The sequence below is a fragment of the Prionailurus bengalensis genome, chromosome D1 (assembly GCF_016509475.1).
Source record: "Prionailurus bengalensis isolate Pbe53 chromosome D1, Fcat_Pben_1.1_paternal_pri, whole genome shotgun sequence".
Classification (NCBI taxonomy): domain Eukaryota; kingdom Metazoa; phylum Chordata; class Mammalia; order Carnivora; family Felidae; genus Prionailurus; species Prionailurus bengalensis.
Genome location: NC_057346.1, coordinates 100,579,593 through 100,599,371, shown reverse-complemented (window position 1 = coordinate 100,599,371; position 19,779 = coordinate 100,579,593). Strand labels below are relative to the sequence as shown.

General features: G+C 46.9%; 1 protein-coding gene across 3 annotated transcripts in view; it reads right to left on the bottom strand.

The window, feature by feature from the left end:
* PTPRJ (protein tyrosine phosphatase receptor type J) overlaps positions 1-19,779 on the bottom strand; it is a 55,126-nt gene that overhangs the window by 14,924 nt on the left and 20,423 nt on the right. For all 3 annotated transcript variants that reach the window (XM_043582515.1, XM_043582513.1, XM_043582514.1), the window contains exons 8-19: positions 19,439-19,717; positions 17,135-17,425; positions 13,296-13,427; positions 11,647-11,857; positions 11,409-11,533; positions 9,048-9,135; positions 6,563-6,604; positions 5,544-5,552; positions 5,352-5,439; positions 3,151-3,241; positions 922-995; positions 684-818 (exon numbers count right to left, since the gene is read on the bottom strand). In XM_043582515.1, the coding sequence (XP_043438450.1) occupies positions 684-818; positions 922-995; positions 3,151-3,241; positions 5,352-5,439; positions 5,544-5,552; positions 6,563-6,604; positions 9,048-9,135; positions 11,409-11,533; positions 11,647-11,857; positions 13,296-13,427; positions 17,135-17,425; positions 19,439-19,717 (1,565 nt within the window). The remainder of the gene's footprint in view (positions 1-683; positions 819-921; positions 996-3,150; positions 3,242-5,351; positions 5,440-5,543; positions 5,553-6,562; positions 6,605-9,047; positions 9,136-11,408; positions 11,534-11,646; positions 11,858-13,295; positions 13,428-17,134; positions 17,426-19,438; positions 19,718-19,779) is intronic.

Sequence of the window (19,779 nt, the reverse complement as noted above, 5' to 3'; positions counted from 1 at the left end):
TCTGAGATTTGGGGTAAAGTAAGGGTTCCAAGGCTAAAAACTGGGTTTGATCACTGAGTTGGTCGAATCTATCATCTCACAGATGAACAAGCTGGATGCTTAGAGACACAGAGCTGAGACAGCCGGAGCCGTTTCTGCTCCGGACTGGGAGCTTTGCGCTGAGCGACCCCAACTCCTGTTCCTTGTAACTCTAGCTGCAGCAGCCTCATGAACAGAGAACACTGATATTCATCCACAAAAGAAGGCAACACTAAAACTCTTCTTTGTTTAAACTGATTTTTAAGCGTTTCTCTTAGAAAAGAAAAATACAGAAACCGAGTTTCTAAGACTAGAGGTGATGTTTGGGGGAGTATTTTCTTTAAAAAACAAAAATGCTTCTTAAGATATACTTTCACTGGGGCGCCTGGGTGGCTCAGTCGGTTGAGCATCCAACTTCAGCTCAGGTTCATGATCTCATGGTTCATGAGTTCGAGCCCCGTGTTAGGCTCTGTGCTGACAACTCAGAGCCCGGACCCTGCGTCAGATTCTGTGTCTCCCTCTCTCTCTGCCCCTGCCCCGCTCGTGCTCTCTCTCTGTCTCAAAAAATAAATAAACATTAAAAAAAATTTTTTAAAGATACCCTTTAACCACAGCCAAAATGAATTAATTAATTTAATTTAATAATTTAAATCAAAAATACTTACCCTTCCCTGTTCGACACATTTGGTCAACATAACAATGGCATATACATTTTTCTCCCAAACCATACGCCAAAAATCTTTCAGAGTGTTGGGTAAAGGCCCTTGGGTGGCAATAAATTCTTTCTTGGAATGGTAGCCCTAAAACACGGAAAGTGACAGAAATTCAGCGTCACAGAAACAAAGAGGAGCCCTGAAGATTTCATCCTTACAAGCCGTGCCATGGGAACGTCCCCCCACTTACAGGCATGTAGTTGGCATTGATGTAGTCGTCAGTTGAATGGGCCTGGACAGAAAGCTTGACACGGGAAATATCATCTATGACATTAACAGAAAAAAGGTCCCCATTAGAAGCAAATGTTTGAGGAGAATTACATATAAGAGAGAAAAGTACAAAATGGCAACACATTGTGAGGGTGTGCTGCGTGGCATTTTACAGAAAATGAGATGACCTTAATTTGACCCTCACAGTCAGCCTATGTGACTGGCACAGAGAAGTTCGGCAATTACCCGGCAAAGCTAGTAACTGGCAGAACCAGGGTTCGAACTCAAGCAGCCTGACGCTGGGGTGCAAGCTCCTAACCACACCAGACCACCTTCTGAAACAACACAAACCTACTACTATTAACATCCTTGGGTGTGTGCCGTGAGCCAGGGAGTGCACTGAGCAATCTTATTTATTCCTCAAAACCACCCTACCGGCCTGTGTGCCCATTTTACAAACGAGGAAACTGAGGGTCAGGAAGATTAAGTGACTTCTCCCAGCACTGATGTCTGGTCAAGAGCAGTCAGAATTCAACTCTAGTGCCCTTTCCACCATGGCAGGGTAAACACCCAAATTTGCATACTTTATTTCCATAGAAATGTTATTAGGACAAGACAGTACCAAATTCCAGAATAAACTGAATGTGTAAGACTATTATAGATGGAAAGATCTAAAACACAAAAATTCTCATGTTTTCTAAATACTATCATCTCAAAACCACACAAACGTGTCCAACTCAAGAAATGAAATAATAACTTGAGAATTTCAAATGTCAGGCGGAATAATCAGCAGCACCACGTGTTTCCCTGTCTTTGACTATATACCATCTCATCCTCCTCTTGGACAAAACAGTATGACAGTTCCAAGCTCGGTTACCAACATGACTCATAGTCTAGAACTTTCCCAATAAAAACAGTACCCGAGGGGCACCCGGGTAGCTCAGTCGATTACACGTCCGACTTCAGCTCAGGTCATGACCTCGCGGTTTGTGAGTTCCAGCCCCGTGTCAGGCTCTGTGCTGACAGCTCGGAGCCTAGAGCTGCTTCAGATTCTATGTCTCCCCCTCTCTCTCTGCCGCTCCCCCACTCTCACACTGTCTCTCTTTCTCAAAAAATAAATAATAAACATTAAAAAAAAATTAAAAAAAAACAAACAAACAGTACCCGAACTCTGGATCTGAAAACCTCTGCAGCAACTGTAAGATCAGGCCAGTGATCCTGGGTTAACCCTGGATACGCAGGATGGAGGCGTATCCCACTAGCCTGATTTTCAAAACATTTTTCCTGGAACAAGGTTCAATGCCTGCTGTCAATACAAAGGGGATGGGGGGGGAGGGGGCACAGGGAGGAGATGAAGAGAAAGCACACAAGCTAAAAAATCCTGAATCTAAACAGAAGTTAATGTTTTAGGCCAGGAAAGAAAAACACAGCCTCAAATATAAAACGACAATGTCTCTAAATGTCCTGGTGTAAAAAGTATCAGCAGAACCTAGAAATTACGCCTAAATCAGAACACAGCTGCAATCGACTGATACGTCTTTGTACCGTAATTCTCATCCGAAAGAAAGACCGCAAAGAACTTTTCTGTGGAGGAAGGTTCACATTTCATCTGAATGGATGATGTAACAAATAATTCTTATTTTAAACCCAATTTGTCGTTAGCCCCATGCATTCGGCAGATATTGTTAATTCTCAAAATGTGAATCCAGATACAATTCATAATTAGCAGTGGGATGCATTCGGCCAACCAGAGATGTATCCGGACAAGCAGAAAGCATTACTCCCTGACTGTCCTCCTCTTACCCACTTCCTTTCTAGAACTATGTGAGCTGAAATAAAGGGGCTTTGAGATAGAGGGGATAAGAGCACAGACTCTCACCCTTACCCTGAAAGAAATGACAGACCTAATCCAGAGCCAGGCCTGCCTGCCACGGGCCTCTGTGTGACTTGGGACAAATCACCTAGCTACCCTGTGCCTCGTTTCCTCATCTGCAAAATGAATATGCTACCACCTACTGTATAAGGTTCTCATGAGGCCTGGATTCAAAGGAATATGCCTAAATACAAGGCTAAATTAGCACACCGCAGGTGACTCCTGAATAATTGTGGAGGTGGTTAGTAACTGTCTTGACCCCACTTCCCTCCACTGTGAGAGGGGCGATGGCCAGGGACAGACAAAAGGGAAGATCGTGTGGGAAAAACAACTCACACGGCAGAACGTTATTATAGCGATTCTTTCCTCTGTTCTCAGCCAGTTCCGCTGTATATTTAGGTAGACTAATTCCAACAAGCTTCAGATCCTGAAAGCAAAACAAATGAGTCATCCATTTAGTTAGTGTCCAGATATTATTTATACTGAGCATCGCGTAGGACAAAACAGTGTGAAGGCAGAGGTGTTTTGAGTTAAAGGTATGTTGGAGTTCTAACCCTCAGGACCGGGGAATGCAGCCGTATTTGTCATCAAAATAAGATGAAGTCATAGTGGATTAGGGAGGGGGAGCCTTAATCCAACAGGACTGACGTCTTTACAGAAGAAGAGGCGCTGAGATAGACACTCAAGGGGAGGCGGCCATGCTGAGGTGAAGGCAGGCACAGGACTTAGGTTGTTACAAGCTGGCTGAAGCCAGGCGGGAGCTTCCTCTAGAGGCTTCGGAGGCACCACAGCCCTAGCAACAGCTTGATTTAGGTCCACTGGCCTCCAGAACTGTGAGAGAAGGATTTGCTGTTGTTCTAGTGCTTTGTGACCACAGCCCTTGGAAACTAATGCAGAGGTTAAAATAAAAGAAAAAGGATAATCCTTGCCTTCCAGGTGCTTACACCCCGGGAGAGAGGCACAGGCAGAAATAACTAACGTCAGGGTGCCTGGGGTCTCAGTCAGTTAAGCATCTGACTTCAGCCAGGCCATGATCTCGTGGTTCTTGAGTTCCAGCTCCCCATCAGGCTCAGTCTGACAGCTCAGGGCCTGGAGCCTGCTTCTGATTCTGGGTCTCCCTCTCTCTCTGCCCCTCCCCCCACTCATGCTGTCTCTCTGTCTCTCTGTCTCTCTCTCTCTCTCTCCCTCTCAAAAGTAAATAAACATTGGGGCGCCTGGGTGGCTCAGTCGGTTGAGCGTCCGACTTCGGCTCAGGTCACGATCTCGCGGTTAGTGAGTTCAAGCCCCGCGTCGGGCTCTGGGCTGATGGCTCAGAGCCTGGAGCCTGCTTCCGATTCTGTGTCTCCCTCTCTCTCTGCCCCTCCCCTGTTCATGCTCTGTCTCTCTCTGTCCCAAAAATAAATAAACGTTAAAAAAAAAATTTTTTAAGTAAATAAACATTAAATTTTTTTGTTAATTTAGAAATAACTGATGTTACAACGAGGCAGAATTAAATAAACACCACATGTCACAGATGAAACAGGTAGAAAGAGAATTTAAGTCCTCCTGGGCTGTGCTTTGAGTTGCACAGTAGGTTCAATGGCAGGCCCAAAAAAGCCAAGCCCCCTTCCTAACTCCTACAACCTGTGGATGTGACCTTATTTTGGAAAAGAGTCTTTGCAGATGTATTTAGGTTGACAACCTTGAGGTGAGATCATCTTGGATTTGGTGGGTGGGTCTTAAATCCAATAAGTGTCCTTATACACAAGATACCCAGAGGGGAACCATGGGGAGGGGGAGGAGGAGACCATAGAGAATGGAGTGACTGGGCCCTAAGCCACGGAACGCGTGGAGCCACCCGAATCTGAAAAGGCAAGCAAGAGGTTCTCCCCCAGAGATTTGGAGAAACCACTGCCTTGCTGACACCTTGACTTTGGACTTACTATAGCCTCCAGAACTACAAGAGAATAAATTTCTGTTGTTTCAAGCCACCAGTTTGTGGTGATTTGTTATTGCAGCCGCAGGAAACCAATGCAAAGAGGGAGTAGATTCAATAAAGGCAGAGACCACAGCAGGGCAGCCCAGGGAGGGCGAGTGTGCTCGGCCAAGCTGCTGTGGGGGGTAGAGCACATGGGGACTGACAGGCAGGAACTCTTTCCGCAGGACTTCACAGAATGCTCCGGAATCAATGTCGGCCACACAGCCGTCAAGCCCCAGCCCGGAAATGCCAGCCAGAACAGCTTCCTAATTACCCCAGTTAACAGCCCTCAGACTTGAACTTGAACGCCTAGTTTCTCTACCTTTTGCTCTCTCTCCCTCTCCGCATAATCTTCATTTATCAACAAGATTGAACACACAAACCACTAGAAGCGAGGGTACACCTAAGTGCTTGCAGCCCACAGGGCCACTAGGACCCGAGGTCTACCTGACAGAGTTCCTCTCCCCTCTAAGAGGGCCGCCTCTTATCCAGCGCTCCCCCACGCAATAAAAACAGGCGGTTTTCCAACTTGCAGGAGAAACATAAAGCAATTAAGAATACATTATTTACAACCACGTACTTCATATTCTTCTGCAAACCCACAGTTGGAGTCCGCTTGTTGTTTCTTAAAGTAGGCTTCAAAATTCTCCACTTTGATTAACTTGGATCTAAGAAAATAAAAACAGCTTATGAGGACTTTTTTTACATCCAGTGAAGTTCATGCTCAAAACAGAAAAAGACAAGTTATTTAAAAATTAAAGAGGCTACTCACTTTTTAGGTCTTCATCATAGAAAGGGAAAGAAAAGAATAAGAATTAGAAACACCGACTGGATCATGACTCTAGAAATGATAGTAAACATCTTCCCAAAGGAACAAAAACCAGAGTATAATGGGGGGAGGGCATGTCAATAGAACGTTATTTACAAAACAATGAAATGTGTGAATCAGGAAATCTCCCTTCTAGAGCCTGTCATGTAACTGATGGGCTTTGTGACTTTACACAAGGTCTCCTACCTATTGATAACCCGTTTATTTGTTCTCAAAAATCACAAAATATGAGGGGCACCTGGGTGGCTCAGTCGGTTAAGTCTGACTCTTGATTTCGGCTCAGGTCATGATCTCAGGGTTGTGAGATGAAGTCCTGGCATCAGGCATTGCTCTAGGCATGAGCCTGCTTAAGACATTCCCTCCCTCCCTCTCTCTCCCCACCTCTCTCTTCCTCCCTCCCTTCCTCTCTCTCTGCCCCTCCCCCCACCCTCACTCATGCTCTCAAAAAAACAAAAAATCAGAAAGTACATATTTATTGGTAGAATATGGAAGTAAGGTTCTACTTGCCATAGTAGAGCACGGCAAGGAAGCAGGCAGCTTCAGGAGACTAATAAACAGAGAGTCCTTGCAGAAAAACAAAGTTAGCAAGAACTCCTGCATGATCAAGGCCAAATGTGTCAATCAGGAAAAATGACAGCAAGTTCCATCAAAAATTCACTAGAGGGGCACAGGGGTGGCTCAGTCGGTTAAGCATCCCACTCCTGGTTTCAAATCAGGTCATGATCTCACAGTTCGTGAGTTCAAGCCCCTCAACATCAGGCTCCTCTCTGACAGCACTGAACCTGCCTGAGATTCTCTATCACTCTTTCTCTGCCCCTCCCCCACTCGCCTGCTCTCTCAAAATAAATAAACTTCAAAAAAATTTTAAACAATAAAAAATGAAATAAAATAAAAATTCTCTAGATAGTCATTGAGCAGACTGGGGGATTAAATGTTTTAAAGCCATAACTCCAGAGACTTACTTAATTTGAGAAAAGGATACTTCATTATTCTTTGCTTCTTTCCTGTTTTGAAAGAAACAAAGACCCATTAGACCAAGAAAGGATAATTCTGTGTTTTTTCCCTTCAACGTATCTACAAAAGGCCTTTTCCCCGGGCATTAGTTCACATATGGCACTAAATCCCATTCACTAATACTAAGCTTCATGGTCTAAGCAGCAAACACTGATTACAAATCTGTGAAGTAACTCTCTTTCATACCATCCAAAAGTATGGAAGAATCTTGCTCGGGCAACTTTTAGGAATATCTTTGGGTAAAAATACATTAGCAGCTGACCCTTCGGTAAAGCCAGACTCATTTTTTCATGCTGTTTCTTGAGAAAGGCCTTTCTGATGAGTTAATGAAACAAATCAGAAAATATAGCCACTGTAGATATGGAGGCGGGGCATCTGGCATTCTCCTGCATTGCTGGCCAAACCCCATACTGGTGTTAAAAAATAATAATAATAAAATAAAAAAATAAAAATAACCCTCTGGAGGGCACCCTGGCAGTACGTATCAAAACTGAAAACATGCATCACACCCACTGTCCCAGCAACTGCCCACCTTGGAATTTAGCCTAAGGAAATAATCAGGAATGTGCTCAAAGATTACTGTGGCAAAAACAAAAAACCAAAGAACAAACCTGAAAACATCAGGAAAATTGGTTGAATAATTTCTGTACAATTGAATACTCCGCAGCCACTTAAAATGAAGATTTAAAGCTGTCCACAATGTCTTAAATAATAAAGCAGACTAGAAAATAATACACATAATAGGATTCCACTTGTGTGTGAGTTTCACGATCCTATCAACATTCAGAGTCGTTTTGGGCTGTGATTATGAATCATCCAGTGTCTTTGCTCTTCTGTATTTGTTTTTTTGGGGGGCCACAAGCATGTATAACTTTTATTTTAACAAGAAACAATAAAGCTGCTTTGACCCCTCCCTCAGAAGACGTTTTTTTTACTCTGCCTGTCAGCCCTACAGGGCAAGATGGCGGCAGAGGGACCGGGCAGAGTTACATCAAATTCTCCAACTGGCAGCAGTTGACAACCAGGAATGAATCCCAGCTGATACGCAGGCTTCAACGGCCACACGGTCAGACAGGAGACTGAGCAATGAAGTGCAAACACCAAGTTCAAGTTCATTTCCATGCTTCCTACACTCAGCTTGTGCCTCCTTGCAAGGTGGCTTTAAAGACCTTCCTCCTAGAGGCCCGGTGAGTATGAGATTTGACAGAAGACACAAATCCAGGTGCAGAGTGAGCTAGCAAAACAGAGCTGTGATTTTTTTTTTACTATTTAACTACCTCGAAGGGTAGCTGTACAGATAACAATAGTAGCATACAGGGTCCAAGGCACTGTTGAAGCCTTGTATTTATTTTACGCTCCCCCGTGTCACAAGTTAGGTCCCGTTATTATCCCTACATCACAGACTATGTGGACATTACAGCGAAGCTCCCTAACCGCTAGTCAGTCAGAGCATGTGTTCAAACTTAGCTAACTCTCGAATGAAATCTCTTGGGGTTCCCGGGCGACTCGGTCGGTTAGGCGTCCGACTCTTGGGTTCGGCTCAGGTTATGATCTCACGGTTCGTGAGTTCAAGCCCCACATCGGGCTCCGCACTGACAGCATGGAGCCTGCCTGGGATTCTTTCTCTGCCCTTCCTCTACTCTCTCTGTCTCTCAAAATAAATAAACTTAAAAAAAATTTTTTTAATGAAATCTCTTAACACCTCAACACTGACTTGTGGACCAGAGGGCACTGTTCGAAAGGAGCACTGCACACTGCAGCGTTTGCCCCGACCTGATGCCATAGGGGCTGAGACAAAGTACAACTGGCCAGATAGTGAAGAGCCTGGGTGACGGGGACATGGGAACTCGTGACACGAGTCCTTCCAACTGTGAGAATGTCTGAAATTTTCCAGAGTAAAAAGCTCCTTTAAAACCTAGGGTATTATCGGGGCACCTGGGTGGCTCAGTCAGTTAAGCATCCGACTTTGGCTCAGGTCATGATCTCGCAGTCTGTGGGTTCGAGCCCCACATCAGGCTCTGTGCTGACAGCTTAGAGCCTGGAGCCTGCTTCAGATTCTGGGTCTCCCTCTCTCTCTGCTCCTCTCCTGCTCATGCTCTGTCTCTCTCTCTCTCTCTCTTCCTCTCAAAAATAAAAATAAAACATAGAAAAAGAGTTTTTAATTTAAAAAATAAAAAGTAGGGTATTATCAGGGTGCCTCGGTGGCTCAAAGTCAGTTAAGCATCCAACTTCAGCTCAGTTCATGATCTCACGGTCATGAGTTCCAGCTCCGCTTCTGTGCTGACAGCTCAGAGCCTGGAGCCTGCTTTAGATTCTGTGTCTCCCTCTCTCTGCCCCTCCCCCGTTCGTGTTCGGTCTCTCTCTCCTCTCTCAAAAATAAAAAAACATTAAAAAAAGAAAAGTAGGGTAATTATTAACATGAGCAACAGTCACCTTTTCTTCCTCCAGAAGATGAAGCCTCCCACAGCCACAATTACCAGCGCACCAAAGATACACCCAAAAACTGCTCCACAGATGACACCTGAGAAAAGTCCAAACGGAAAGCACTTCAGAAGATGTTCACGAACAAACAACCGACCCAGGGTCCTCAAACCAGAATGTGACTGTGTGTGTGTGTGTGTGTGTGTGTGTGTGTGTTAAACGCCTTTGGACATAAAGTTACCCTGGGCATTTGGGATCCGGGTTCCCTATCCCCAGTCCACCATAACAGGCTGGTCTTGAGAAAGTCAGTGCTCCTCTCTTCTGAGTATCCTCAACTGCAAACTTAAAGAACTGGGCCATCTGCGATTTTCAAGTTGTTCTTACCGCTGATGCCTTTCTTCACATGAAATTGCATGCAGCAGCCCAATATATAAAATAGAAAACCAGGGGTGCCTGGGTGGCTCAGTCGGTTGAGCGGCCGACTTCGGCTCAGGTCATGATCTCACCGTCCGTGAGTTCGAGCCCCGCGTCGGGCTCTGTGCTGACAGCTCAGACCCTGGAGCCTGTTTCAGATTCTGTGTCTCCCTCTCTCTGACCCTCCCCTGTTCATGCTCTGTCTCTCTCTGTCTCAAAAATTAATAAACGTTAAAAAAAAGTTATAAAAAGAAAAGAAAAGAAAAGAAAAGAAAAGAAAAGAAAAGAAAAAAGAAAAGAAAAGAAAAGAAAAAAGAAAACCAGGGGGTGCCTGGGTGGCTCAGTCGGTTGAGCATCTGACTTCGGCTCAGCTCAGGATCTCGCGGTTCATGAGTTTGAACCCCGCATCGGACCCTTTGCTGTCAGCACAGAGCCTGCTTGAGATCCTCTGTCCCCGCTCCTGACCCTTCCCCCATTTGTGCTCTCTCTCTCTCAAAAATAAACATTTGGGGCGCCTGGGTGGCTCGGTCAGTTAAGCGTCCGACTTCGGCTCAGGTCATGATCTTGCGGTTCAAGCCCCAAGCCCCATGTCGGATTCTGTGCTAACCGCTCAGAGCCTGGATTTCGCTTTGAATTCTGTGCCTCCCTCTCTCTCCGTTCCTCCCCCAGTCACACTCTGCCTCACTGTCTCTCTCTCTCAAAAATAAATAAAGAATAAAAAAAAATTTTTTAACAATAAATAAATAAACCATTTAAAAAATAAATAAATAAAATAGAAAGCCAGGCAGAAACGCTCTCGTGGAGGTCGGGTGGCAGCAGACAGGATCTCTGGACTGGCTCTTGTTTGGTGGAGTGACCAGTGTTTAAAGACTACGAGCCAAGGGGCACCTGGGTGGCTCAGTCGGTTAAGCGTCCGACTTTGACTCAGGTCACAATCTCGCGGTCCGTGAGTTCAAGCCCCGCATTGGGCTCTGGGCTGACGGCTCGGAGCCTGGAGCCTGTTTCAGATTCTGTGTCTCCCTCTCTCTCTGCCCCTCCCCCATTCATGCTCTGTCTCTCTCTGTCTCAAAAATAAATAAACGTTAAAAAAATTTAAAAATAAATAAATAAATAAATAAATAAATAAAATAAAATAAAGACTACAAGCCAAAATGTTCCACATGGTTCCCGCCACCTCTGACGTTGTGAGACTAACACCCACGTGTGAGCGGAAATACCGACAGCTCTGTACTCATGGGACATAACACCCTTTTGTTTATTGGGGAAGGCTGCAGGGACTCCCTGCACTTTGCTTCTGGGGCTTCTTTCCCAAAGCCAACAACTAAGGAGTACAAAAGCCAGACCAACCAACAAACCAGTTAGTCACGTTGTCTCTGGCCTGAAGGCAGAGTATGTACCCCGCTTGGGTCCTTGAAGCTCCTAAATGATTCTGTGTGACAAAAGACAGCTGTGCTTGACAAGGAGTCTGAGGCAAGACTGTCAGGCCTGCCTCTGAGCCACTGTGTAACTTTGGGCAAGTCACTGCCCCTCTCTGGGCCTTAACAGCCTCATTTCTAAAAGAGGAACGGGACAAGACAATTTCTGTGGCTCCCTCCAACCCTCACATTCAAAGGCTCTATGTACCGAAAGTGAAATTGTGTGCCTGGCACATGGTCACACAAATAACCACACTGATAACAAAGGCCTAAGCAGTGTTTGCAGAGTGGAAGTGTAGCTGGCACTCGGAGAAGGGAGAGTGTGGGGTGGGGGCTCGTGGGGACCTCAGTCGAGGGAACAGACATGGGTCCTGGTGACATCTCAACTTCTAGGAGGAGAGCCCAGCCCTCCCAGGCGGCCAAGACCTGCTTCCTAGAGCCATGTGACTATGAGAATTGATGGAAGACACAAATCCAGGCTTCCTGTGGACACCAGAAGCAAAAACCCACTGAGATGTTAACAGCACCACTGTTCTTTCTCTACCTGGATCCTGGGGCAAGAAAACAGCATCCGAATAGTGACTGAAGGACACATAGCTCTCGGGCCCATCTATGAGTCCGTCATTGTGAGGGTTAAAGGTGATGTTGGTGAAGCCGGCCACACAAGCCCTGTAGGATGACAAGAAGGAAAGAGGCTGCTGAGACACGGCCACCACCCCAGGCACGTAGGGCTTTGCGCTCGGGAGGCTCAGCCCCAAAGGGCAAGAACCACCAGGCATTACCGATAGGAGCCCAGGGGTTCCAGCTTGCCGTTGTAATAGCCGTGCGTGGTCGACTCGTTCCCAACGTCAATTTCGTATTTCAAGACTTCAGACAAGTCCTGAGAACGTCTCTTTTCTTCTGTTGTTATGAGGTATGTCACATAAGTATTTGAGGCCCCCTTTTTGAAATCTTCATATGTATATCTCAAAACATCTGCAGATGGGCGAACAGCTAAGAAAGACACACAGAAGGAAAGTCCTGAGAAAGGGATTCCAGACAAAGGTTTACGTCTCGCCCACGTCTACATAATGACATTGACACTGGGTGATAACGATGACAATGATGACAGAGCACAAGGGTGCTCTCGGTCCAGGCTTTACCTCTGTTGAGTTCTAACTGTTTGACTTACATAATCTCTCTGCACTAAATGATAGCAACTAACAAGAGTCTCATCACATACGTTGACTAGTCCCATCTTACAGATGGGAAAATGAAGGCCGGGAAAGCTAGCAGGACCTGGGCCCAAGGCCACACCACCCACACAGTGGGGTTGATTTCTAACCCAGACCATCAACTTGGAGCGTGTGGTCTCATCCACCACAGGCTGGTACTGGTCATTGTGGTCACTAGGAAATACTGCCTCCTCCTTCATTCGGCAAAGGTATAAGCTTGGATGTTGCTGAAAACCTTTCCAACACAATGACTTGAAACAGACCCCAAACAAAAAGCCAGAGAGACTGAGAGATCTCAGCATTAGTTGTTGAAACTCTGCCGTGCGTTTATGACACCAGCAAAGTCCTTGTGTTTCAGGATCCCCACTCCCCTTGATCTCTATGTCCTCGAGGAGGTGAGGGCAGTTATCATGGGCTGAGAGAACGGACAGAGGTGCCCCTGCATGATTCATATTTAAAGAATCAACAAAAACAACAGAACTGGGTCCTGAAAGCCCAGCCTTGTGCAAAGCACCCACACACAGCTAACAAAGACACCCTCTAGTCATGCCCTCCTTCCCACCAAAGAATGTAAAGGAGCCCTGTCAGGAAAGGGGGTTTGGGGGCCTCCTCCACTCTCAGCTGTGAGGATGGCTCTTTGCAAGTTCCCACCACAAATGCAAATCACTCTCTGTTTTCCTTCAAGAGACAGCCACCCTTTGAGTATGGTGGGGGGGGCGGGTATTTGAGTGTGTGGGTGAGAGAGGGAAAGAGAGAGAGTTGCTTAAGACTAATATTCTGCCACCTCGAGGACCCTGTGTTGTAAAAGAGAAGAAAAACCTAGATCAGAGGTCAGCAAGGTAGGATCCACAGGCCAAATCCAGCCAGCCACCCCTTCCGGTAGACTACATTTTATGGGAACAGCCACACTCATTCTTCACACATCTTCCACGGTGGCTCTCGTGCCACAACAGCAGGGTCAGGTGGCTGCAACAGAGATTGCATGGCCTGCAAAGCTTAAACTCTTTGCAATCCAGCTTTTTACAGAAGGTCTGTCAATCCTGACCTAGACCGTCGGGCAAATAGCTCACCCACCCGCTTCTCAGTGCCAAAGCGTGGGCTACCGTGTAAAAACAGACACGTATTTGTAGCTCTAATGTGCCTCAGTGGGCACAGGAATGGCACCCGGTCACGACACAGCTCACTGGCTGTTTAACCCGTAACTGACCCCTCCTTACCGTCCCCAGTGGTGAGAATGAGCGCATAAGCTTTGATGGGTCCGTGGCTGGCTTCAAACCCACTGAACTCAACCTTTACCGAATTGTGACTGATGGATGTAATATTCGGGGATCCGTCTGGAGAAGGGGGATCTGAAACAGAACGAAACAAAACATGATCACCCACCATTTAAAATCAAAGAAGAGGGGTGCCTGGGTGGGTCAGTTGGTTAAGCATCTGACTTCGGCTCAGGTCATGAACTCGTGGTTCATGGGTTCGAGCCCCGCGTCGGGCTCTGTGCTGACAGCCTGGAGCCTGCTTCGGATTCTGTGTCTCCCTCTCTCTCTGCCCCTCCCCTGTTCGTGCTCATTCTCGATCTCTCTCTCTCTCTATCTATCTCTCTCTCTCAAAATAAGAAATATATATAAAAAAAAAAAGAAAGAAAAAGAACAAAATGATTAAGGAGGCATTTGCTACCATGCTCTCAAGTCCTGCCCTTGCTGTGGGAGTGGTGTGCTGGGCTCATCCAGAGCAAGGGGCAGGGAAGGGCAGTGGAAGGCAGAGCTGGCAGATCCCCCAGCTCACAATGGCACCTCCAGCGTGCCCTGCCACATGCCTGGAGAAGGCTCCCAGCAAACTTGCTAGTTGAAAACAACCTCCCTTTCCTATGTTTCCCCAGCCCCTTCTGACCCAGAGGCGGCAGGTGCCATATCCTGAAAAGCAGGGCAGGAGGAGAGCGACAGATAAAAGGCCTGTGTGGCTGGAACTCAAGGAGGGAGCTGTCCACAGCACCTGCCCACTGCGTGGACGTGGCACCAGATGGCTTGGTCGCTGAGGACCATGATGGAACAGAACAGATACCCAGAGGGAAGCAAAGCTGCAATGGAGAGAAGGCACTTTCTCCTGAGACCTGGCTGTGTTCCTGTTCCACATCCTTCACACTGAAGTCCTCATTTTTGCCTGAGTTGGTTTAAAATGCCAACCAGAGAAACCCGACCGACCCTCTTCCTAGAAACCAGAAAAGCGCGCACAGGAACGTCCCACGCGTGACCCTCCTGATGACGTGCCTCCCCTTTCTGAGCTGAGCTTGTGCGGTCACCTCCAGATGAACACAAAAGAAGAAAATGCTGAATTAAAGATGATGCTTCTATACACACACACACACACACACACACACACACACACACCATACACACATGCACTCTACCTAAATTTGTCTCCCACGTACAGTTTGAGTGTTTTCATTAGTGTGTCAAGATTCCAGGAGGCTGAGAAAGCTGAACAAAAACACCACCGCGAGACTCCCACACGTGCGCTGGCCAGCACGGCAGCCGCCAGCCCCCCGGAACAGTTGAGCTCTGAAAATATGACCAGCCCAAACTCGGATGAGCCACACACATGAAACACGGACTGGACGTCAAAGACTTAGCACGAAAAAAGAATGCAAAGTATCTCATCAGTAATCGACTTCACAGAGATCACACAAATTACTTCACCCAGTGAAACGATAATGTTTTCAACATAGTTCAATAAAATGTGATTGAAATCAATGCCAGCTGTTCCTTCTTACCTTTTTTAACGCAGCTCCTAAAAAAGGTTAAATTCTGCAGGAGACTCACATTTTCTACGGGGCCGTGCAGCTCCGAACCAGGCTTCGGCAACCACTCAAGTAACTGACAGCAGTGACCGCTTGGAGGCGCCGTTCCCAGGTCTATTCGTCAACCGCCTGGCCAGACTTCCTAACACAGGCTCCCAGGATTCCCCCCAGCGCTCTGCCTTTGAGCTGCCCAGAGAGGACTAGACTGTGAGTGGCAGGCTAACTCATCTACCTGCAAGACTGGAAACGCTTTCCCTCTCTCTGCTTATCTGAATCCTATGCTCCAGGGGCCCCGTCTGCCTTACACACCAGTGTCCCTTACCCCAGGCACACACGGTGCAACTAACAAATATTGCTTAAAAGACCATCACTTCAATTCCCCCAGATTTACCCATCCCACCAACGCTTCCTACCTCTCCTGGGGAAATTGCAGCTCTGCTCTTCCAGTAAATAAAAGACGTGTTAAATTTGTATATGAAAATTCATCTGAGGAAAGGGAGAGCTACAGAATAAAAAGTAAGAGAATCCCTGGACTAAGTAAGTGGTCATTATCCAACCCTACCATACTGTTCAGGCTCAGAAACTACTTCTGACAAGTTCCTTCTCTTCACCAGGCACTGAGCGTAGCCCTAGAGATACCAAATCAGATGTGGCTGATGTTCCTCAGCAGCTCAAGAAATGACATGATAAAAGAGAACTGCAAAAAGGTTCATTATTTCCACTACGTTCTAGAGTGCTGCAGAAACCCAAAGGAGTGTGACCCAGGGCCATCCTCTACAGTGTGGACTACACAACTCCAAGGAGCCCCATGCACACTGTAGTCCATATGAATGGTATCCCCTGGAATTGTGTGCTGCACAACCTGAGCAGCCATACATGGCCGCTGTCAAGTGGCCTTCGATACAAATTACCTCATCTAATTTGTTTAACAGTCCTGAAAGCTAATCTTACTTCCCCTTTTTATAACGAAGAAAAACAAGGCTCATAGGGGTTATGCAGCTTCTCTGAGATCGCACAGCTAGTAAAAGGCAGAACTTAGAATCAAACCCAGGTTGGCCTGTCTAAATCCAACACTCTGTCCACAGAACCCCTCCACCACTTTTCAAGTCAGTGTCCCTGTAATAAGAGGCCTTTTTCTCTTACTATGTCAACCACGAATTCTTTGGAAATTGTCCAGAAACATTCTGATACCCTAAAGGAAACACATCCAGGGGTTGAAAAGCACAAAGCAAAACCAACCCGCCAGGCTGATCTAAGACATAACATTGGCAAAGACAGGGCGAGCAAGACAGATAAAAACGAAGCAAAGATATAAGAAGCAACTTTCTTCCAAAGAAATAAGAACGATGAGCCTGACAAGTCTGACTAGGGGGAATCCCCTGTGCAATGAGTGACCACCCACTCTCCAAAAGAGCCAGAGAGCTTATCAATATGGATTCCAAGGAAATAAGAATCTTGACCGAATATATGCTAATAGTGAATAAAAGTACTGTTCAATTTTTCAGTGTGATGGTAATGGCAATATGGTTATGTCTTAAAGAAAGGGGAAAGGAGCCCCTATCTTGGAGAAATACTTCTTAAAGTATTTATAAATAAAATTATAGAATGATGAGGACTGGTTTCAAAGTAATCCAATCAGGGAGGAGGGGGGTATAAATGAAAGAAGACTGGTCAAACTCCGACAAATATTTAACGGGGCGATGATGGATATGTGGGTTTCTTTATGCTTGCCTCTACTTCTGTGTACATTTGAATATTTCTATGAAAATGCTTTTCTCATGTAATATAATAAAGGAACTCACCACCTAAAATAAAATGTGGCAGCGAATTATTCTGTAAAGCAAAGGAAACTTTCGGGATGTTAAAAATGAGTCTCTCTTACCCTGCTCTTCAAGACTTGATTTCTACAGATTTGGGTTAACGGTCTATGCCAGCAGAAACAAATATTTTAGGGGCACCTGGGTGGCTCAGTCGGTGAAGTGCCCGACTCTTGGTTTCAACTCAGGTCACGATCTCACGGTTTCGTGGGTTCGAGCCCTATGTCTGGCTCTGTACTGGTGGGGCAGAGCCTACTTCAGATTCTCTCTCTCCCCCTCTCTGCTTGCCCCTCCCCCTCTCATTCTGTCTCTGTCTCTCAAAATAAATAAATAAAGTTAAAAATATATATATTTTAGCAGAAATTTCAAAAGAAATATGGATTTCTAGGCCACACGTGCAGACCCACTGGGTCAGCGTTCTCCAGGGGTGGACCACAAAGCCCACCTGTGATGCCAGTGAGGCAGGTGTTTTGGGTGGGAGGTGCCGTCTTGTTACAGGACAAGGCAGTGATGCTGATGTTGTAGGAGGTAGAAAAATTCAAACATGTGACATTCGTCCAGTACTCTGTGCCGTTCTCCGAGGAGCAGCTCTCCAGGTCTGTCACATTTTTCCAAGCCCCTCTGCTGATCTCCAGCCCGAAGCCTGTGTTGGTGCCGGGAGGGCAGGCCCACTTGAGAATCAAGGTTGGCTCTTTGGGGACCACCTCGCAGCGGAAGGAGGCTACTGGTGCAGGATCTGCAAGGGAAGCGCAGCACATCATCAGAGTCCGGGACGGGTGCCTTTGCAAACGCCGGCACTTAGAGGGCAGTCGAATCCCGGCTCATCTGTGATGAGGAGACTGCCGTGCAGAATGCTAGAAGACGCAGAGGCTGACATTGAACCAGGCATTACTGAACTGTGTGACCCTGGGCCGGTTACCCAACCGAGCCTCAGCAGCAGGACTGTATGAGGATTCTGTGAAAGTGGCTGTCAATCACCACCCTGGAAGAGAACGGGGCTCTGCGAGAGCTAGCGATATCATAACAGTATGGAGGCGGCAACTCCTTCATTCTGGGGCCCTCCTGACAATCCTTCTGGAAGAGGTAGGGTTAATACTGCCCCACTCTGCCGATGAAGCAACTGAGGCTTCGAGAGGTTGCGTAAGTTGCTGAAGATGACCTGGTTGCTAGGCAACAAAGCCAAAACTGGACCCTGGGTTTCCTGAATCCAAGTCCAGGGCATTTTGTATACACACAACATGCGGAATAATCAATAGTAAATGGGATCAGTTTCTTCATCTTTCAAATGGTGTGTTGTCTGTCTCTACCTGTCTGAGGACCAATAGAGTTTTGTTGACGGCCGACCCTAAACTGCTGTAAATAGAGAGCTCTGTACTAAGGTGCTGGGGGCAGAATACTATCACTGCTTCAGTGCTGCAGTATTTTAAGGCAGGAAAAGCATTAACAAACCACCCATTAACAGCTCCCACACGCTCCGCCAGAGGCCTAGGAAAGTAACCCGCCCAACGCACCGCTACCCCCACAGCCCCTGTTCCAGCCACCCCCAGGCATAAATGCTCGTATGTATTTTTCTCTTGCTCTAGACTGCAATAATTACAGCGAGGGTAAGTCTCGGCAGCAGAAGCCACCCAAATCCCAAAGATCAGCTTCTAGACCAGGTGGATGGGGCCCGAGGAGCAGGGGTGACTCAGAGCTACAGGGATTTCTTTAGCAGCTCCACCTGAAAGGTCAGAGGTCATCAAAGTGCCAGCTCCTACGCTACCAGGGAGGCTGATCCGATGACAGCCCTCCGCTTCCAAATCAGCCTGAACACACCTGAGCAGCTTGGTCTAAGCAAGGAAAGAGGTAGGTACAAAGAGGGGGAAGAATAAGGTGGTGCACGGGCACCGGGGTGACAAAGGTGCCCCCATCAGACCCGTGAGCCCAAGTACTCACAGCCATCTGTAGAACACTCCCTGGGTTGCTCTCTGAAAGCTCCTTAGGTTAAACACAGGGCTACCTTTCTCTTTATAGCACTTTTTACACTGAGAGATAAGGACTGAGAAAGGCAAAAAGGCTGAGCATCCATTTTAACAATATCCTTTTCAATCTTCTTCAGTGGGAAAGCCAAATCATGAACCGCAAGCCTGAATGGCATCCCTCTCCTAGCCCGTCACCTCCCGGGGCCTCACCACCAACCCATCACCCTCTTGCTCCCATTGGTCCACTCCTGCCATCCTGGCCTCCTGCTCTTCCTTCAACACAGCAGGCATACTCCAGCCTCAGGGCCTTTGCACTGGCCTTTCCTCTGCCTATGATGCTCTACACCCTGACAGCCATCTGGCTGGCTCCTTCACTTCCTTCAGGTCTCTGCTCAACAGTCACTTTTTCACTGAGGCCTTCCCAGGGCATCCTACATAAACATCTCCTCTCCCCCTTCTCTGTTCTTTTCCCTCTCCCTAGCAGTAATCATCATCTAATGACTTATTATCTGTCTGTCTTCTCCACCAGAATCGAAGTTCCAGGAAGGCAGAGACTTGGGGGTATCACTTAACAGCGCCTGGCGTATAGTAAGTGTTGCATAAATATCTGCTGGATGAATAAATGAGGAGGACAAGACAGCCCTACTAAGCTAATGGGCTTTCTGGGAGAGTCCAGGGTCTGTTACCACACACGGCCCGAAACCTAATAAACTAAAGCCTGCAGAGGACCTACCTGCAAGGTCAGCACCACACAGGAAAGAGTGCAGGAGGCACCTGAGGCTACTCACCTGTACAGAATGACTGCCTGCCAGATGCCAGTGGTGTGGTGACATTTCCCACTTGGGTGAAGATCTCCACTGTGTATGATGAGCCAGGTATTAACTCAGTGACGGTAGCATAGGTGACGCCAATGTCTGTGACTAGTCGTGTTGCTTGGCTGAAATTTCCATCCTTCCCAATATAAAGGTAGTAGGTATACCTGGGAGAAGCTTCATCAAAGTTCTGCCAATTTAAGGTTGCTTCCGTGGTGCTGGTATTTACTTCAATGTTGGCTACATTGCTGGGCCCTTAGTTTAAAAAAAAAAAAAAAAAGGCACAGATAAGCCTTGAATTCCAGGACTATTTTATT